The following is a 4,464-nucleotide window of genomic DNA, read 5'->3' on the forward strand; positions in this document are numbered from 1 at the left end:
CCCCCAAAACTTGTTGATTTCTGCGGTGCTACTTGATTTCTGCAGTAACTCCCTTGACTACAGTTTTAGGAGGGTAGCTGTGTTAGCCTACAGTAGAAGTGCTAGATTTGTGTCCAGTAGCACTTTAGAGACTAAGAAAGTTTGCAGATACAATCTGACAAAGGGAGCTATGACGTTCAAAAGCTTACAACCTGAAAATCTTGTTGGTCTCTAAGGTGCTACTGAACTCAAATCTAGCTCCTGTGATTACCATACTCTTGGTGAGCGGCACCCTTGAAAAGCACTAGAGTTGTGGCATCAGATATGCGATAGCTCACCCACACAGATGAGTGTTTAACTTTGCCCTCATGACATGAAGATGCATGTGTAAAACAGGCATTGAGACTGCATCTGTTCCTACCAAACCAACATGTTAAAACACACTGCAGGGTATCTCAGTTGGGCTCACTGCCTGGCACATGATTGTGTATGCAAAAGTTTTCAAAAACCGTACATGCTTCACAGATGCACAAAGAGGAACCATCAAATGTATCAGTTAAAACTGTATTGCGTACTGTGGCACCAAGGAACACATCACACATTTTTTAATTGTGTTATTTATAGTCCACCTTTCTCACTGGGACTCCAGGCAGATTACACAATAAATCAGTAAAATTCAGTAAGATTTAGTGTTAAGTGCAAAGTGATATGCTGATAGGTGAAATACATGCATAAAACCCCTGGATTTACACTGACACCAAACTCTAAATTCGCAGTGAACAATCAGGTAGTAAAAAAAATGGAAAATGTCAGTTTGCTGACTGCTAGAAATGAAAGGACCAATTTGTAGAGCTTCAAGAAACTGCAACAAAAGAGCAGGTAAAATGACCAGGGGAAATCAGAATCATGATTTGCTATAAAGCTGCAATCAGGTAGACAGGACTTAGGTTTCTATGCGCTGTATGAAAGAAGAGCTACAATTTTTATCCAGTTGTGATCTAAAACTCCAATGCCAGAAAATAATTTTCTAAAGATGTCAGTCCAGGCTACAGATTCAAAGCATACTTCCATGAAGCAAACTTCGCTAAATTAAACTGAATACTTAAAACATTTCCATATGTATTGGTTCCTTGAGGAACTGCTCCAAACTCAGCCTTACTTATCACTTCAAAGCTGCTTGACCAAATAAAGATTAAACCGAGCCAGTGTGGTGCAGTGGTTAAGAGTGTACAAGTAGGGTCTGGAAGACCCAAGTTCCAATCCCTACTCTGCCATGGAAGCTGTTTGGTCATCTTGGGCCAGTCACACACACTTGGCCTACCTTACCTCACAGGGTTGTTGTGAGGTTAAAATGGAGAAGAGGATAACAACGTAGTAAGCTGCTTTGGGACTCCATTACAGAGAAAGGAGGGGGTATAAATGAAAGACAATGGCAGAACTGTAATACCCCACTACCTAACACTCCGCAGTAGGCCCTGGTGTTAGTTTCCAATTGCATTCCCACCACTAACCAACTCCATTACCTTACTAGTTTTCAGGTCCCATCCTCAATCTGGTATAGCCAAATGAGACAGATGAGAAAATATGACCTGAACTAAATGTAGACTAACTTTGGACTATGCACACCAAAATGAGAGAGGAGAGAATTTCTTTTCCCCAAAACAGTATATTTATTGTGCTGGCACTGATTGTCTTCAATTGGGGGGGGGATATGCAAAGGGAATCACTTAAGCTTAATGCTTTTCTTAACCCCAGCACGGATGCCAGAAAGTTCGCCTCCATATCTTTGTTCTTCTCTTCGGACCTCGCGAACCTGCCCCTTCCTGCGAATCTTGGCTCGCCTGAATTTCTCACGATGCTTGACCCTTGGATTACGATCAATCTTTTTCCTCTTGGGCGTGAGGCCTTTATTCTTGACAATTTGGTACGTTGCTCCTCTCTTTTGTTCCAGTACTTCCTCTTCCACAAGGAGTTCTTCCTTTTCTTTTGTTTGTATTTTTCTCTTTTTCTTAGATTTTATCTTTTCCTCCATCTCCTTATAATAATTCAGGGCAGCCTCATCATCAAATTCTGAATCATCTGTAGCTGCTTCAGCAAGCTCACCACTGGAAACCTTACGAACAGCTCCAGGTTTGCTTTTGTTAACAGACTTTCTGAGAAATGCCATGGATTTCTTCACTGCTTCCACTCCATCATTACTATGGAATTCTTTAAGAAGCAGCCGAACTTCTGGCGACAGCTTTTGGTCCACAACAGCTAAATCATTGATCAAGTTTCTATAAGTTACAAGTCTTTCAATGACTGGGTGACCATGGACTGGAATCCTTTTGGCTTTCAGCACCAAGTAAAAGCTGATGTTGCAACAATAGTTCAAGTAGAGGTGATACTTGGTCTGCAGGTACTGGCTACCTTTCCCCTGTGGGACGATCCCATCTCTTACCATTTGCATGAGCGGCTCCAGCTCATCCCGGAGCTCCACCAATTTACCTTCAAAGTCCTGAATCAATTCCAGCAGCTCCGGGGATTCCTTTTTCAACAACTTCAGCTGCTCCTTCTTAGAAAGAGACTGCAAGTCCTTGGCGATTTTGCGCCGGGCCTCTTTTTCGCTCTGCTGCTCGGCCCCAGGAGCATAGGCCTGCAGCAGATCCAGGCCGTAGTCATCCTCCCCCAGATGGTGAGCCAACCGTTTCTGGATGGCCTGGGCTGCCTCTTCTTCCTCCCGCTCCTCGGCTTCGACTTCCTCCTTGCTCTTTTTGGTGGCTTTGGGACCAGCGACAGCCTGGCCGTAATCCGTGCCATAATATATCTTCTTGCGCTGACCCCAGGCGGACTCATCGGGGAGGCCAGAGCCCCCACCGCCCAGCTTCTCCTCCAGGTCACTGTCCATATCCAGAGGCTCGTCCAGGCCTTCCTCCTCCTCCTCCTGTTCTTCCTCCTCCTCGCTGAGCTCCAGGCCCAGCACCTCCTCCACCTCCTCCTCGCTCTCCTCCTCCTCCTCGCTGCCCAGCGCCGCCAACGCCTCCTCCACCCGTCGCTCGTGGAAATCGTCCGCCTCCTCCGTGACTCTCAGCTCCCCCGGCTCCGGCTCCTCCATCTTTTCCTCCTGGGGGGCCGGGGCCCGCGGACGAGCGGCTGATCGCCGCCGGGCTTTCCCCATGACGGACGGGAAAGAGGCTCACCGACAAAGCGGGACAACCTGAGCTTGAAAGCGTGCGCTCCCTTTCCACTTCCGCCAACCCGCGACGACTTCCGGGTGAAAGGTTGGCGCAACCTTCCGACCGGCTCCCCACTTCGGGTTATCACAAACTTTGGTTCCGAGCGGGAACCCAACGATCGGCCAAGCTCTCCCTCCTCGGTCGTCCGATTGACCCCTCCGTAGGGTTGCCACGGCTTTCTCTTCCAATTGCTTCGTTTCCGGCCGGCAGGGACAAATTTTCCATCAACTTCCGGTGAGTGAGACGCACTGTTCCTTCCGCCCTGTTCCTTCCGCCCTGTTTTCCGACGCGCTGGAACAGCGAGTGATCATAGATAATAGACAGGGTGGTCACGTGGAAGGCCTCCGTCTCGTCCTGTCTGCAGGAGCTGCGTTGTGAGGATGGCGACGGGGGGGGGGGGGGGGAACGGTTTTATTTGTTAATTCTTCACAGTTTTTTTTTCCCCTGGAAGATTATAGAAACTGCTTTGCAAACGACTGAAATTGCAGGCCTCCCTACTGGTCAAAATCGAAAAGCAAAAGCTGTGCAATAGCTTTTTTTTTTAAGCAGTAGAAAAGAGCAAGAGTCCAGTAGCACCTTAAAGACTAACCAAATTTCTGGCAGGGTTATGAGCTTTCTGAATAGAAGAAGAGTTGGTTTTTATATGCCGACTTTCTCTACCACTTAAGGGAGAATCAAACCAGCTTACAATCACCTTCCCTTCCCCTCCCCACAACAGACACCCTGTTTTTTTAAGCAGTAGAAAAGAGCAAGAGTCTTAAAGACTAACAAAATTTCTGGCAGGGTAGGAGCTTTCCTGAGCCACAGCTCACCTCTTCAGAAAGCTCCTACTCTGCAAGGAATGTTGTTAGTCTTTAAGATGCTACTGGACTCTTGCTCTTTTTTACTGCTAGTAACAGACTGATAACGGATACTCATTGTGTTCTAGCTTTTTTTAGGAATCCCAACCAAAATAACGGAACAGTAACGATAAGCTTCTGAGTTCCACAGAACTCTTCATCAGAGAGTTGTGCATAAATCAACCATGTACAGCAGCAAGGCCCCTCTGCTGGTTATACTGGTCAAAAAGGGTCGTTTCTATGTAAAGGCATAACAAACTGATACAAATCAAATCATACAAAGGGACACACGCTGAAATTGGTGGGGCATCGTGTTGGGCTCTGGACAATTGAAGTACAGTAGCAGAAAAGTTTAAAAGAAAGACCAGCAAGAAGCTGCTGAGTTGGAATTCATGTGCAGGTTTGACACTATCACGCTTGGACTCAACAGG

The 4,464-nt window shown here is 46.7% G+C and overlaps 1 protein-coding gene across 1 annotated transcript; it reads right to left on the reverse strand.

Moving 5' to 3' along the window:
* Positions 1-1,698: 1,698 nt before the first annotated feature.
* Positions 1,699-3,136, reverse strand: UTP3 (UTP3 small subunit processome component). Its single transcript, XM_056855918.1, has one exon. The coding sequence runs from the start codon at positions 3,134-3,136 to the stop codon at positions 1,703-1,705; it is 1,434 nt and encodes a 477-aa protein (XP_056711896.1). The 3' UTR covers positions 1,699-1,702.
* Between the last annotated feature and the right edge of the window lie 1,328 nt (positions 3,137-4,464).

The sequence above is a fragment of the Euleptes europaea genome, chromosome 9, assembly GCF_029931775.1.
Source record: "Euleptes europaea isolate rEulEur1 chromosome 9, rEulEur1.hap1, whole genome shotgun sequence".
NCBI lineage: Eukaryota > Metazoa > Chordata > Lepidosauria > Squamata > Sphaerodactylidae > Euleptes > Euleptes europaea.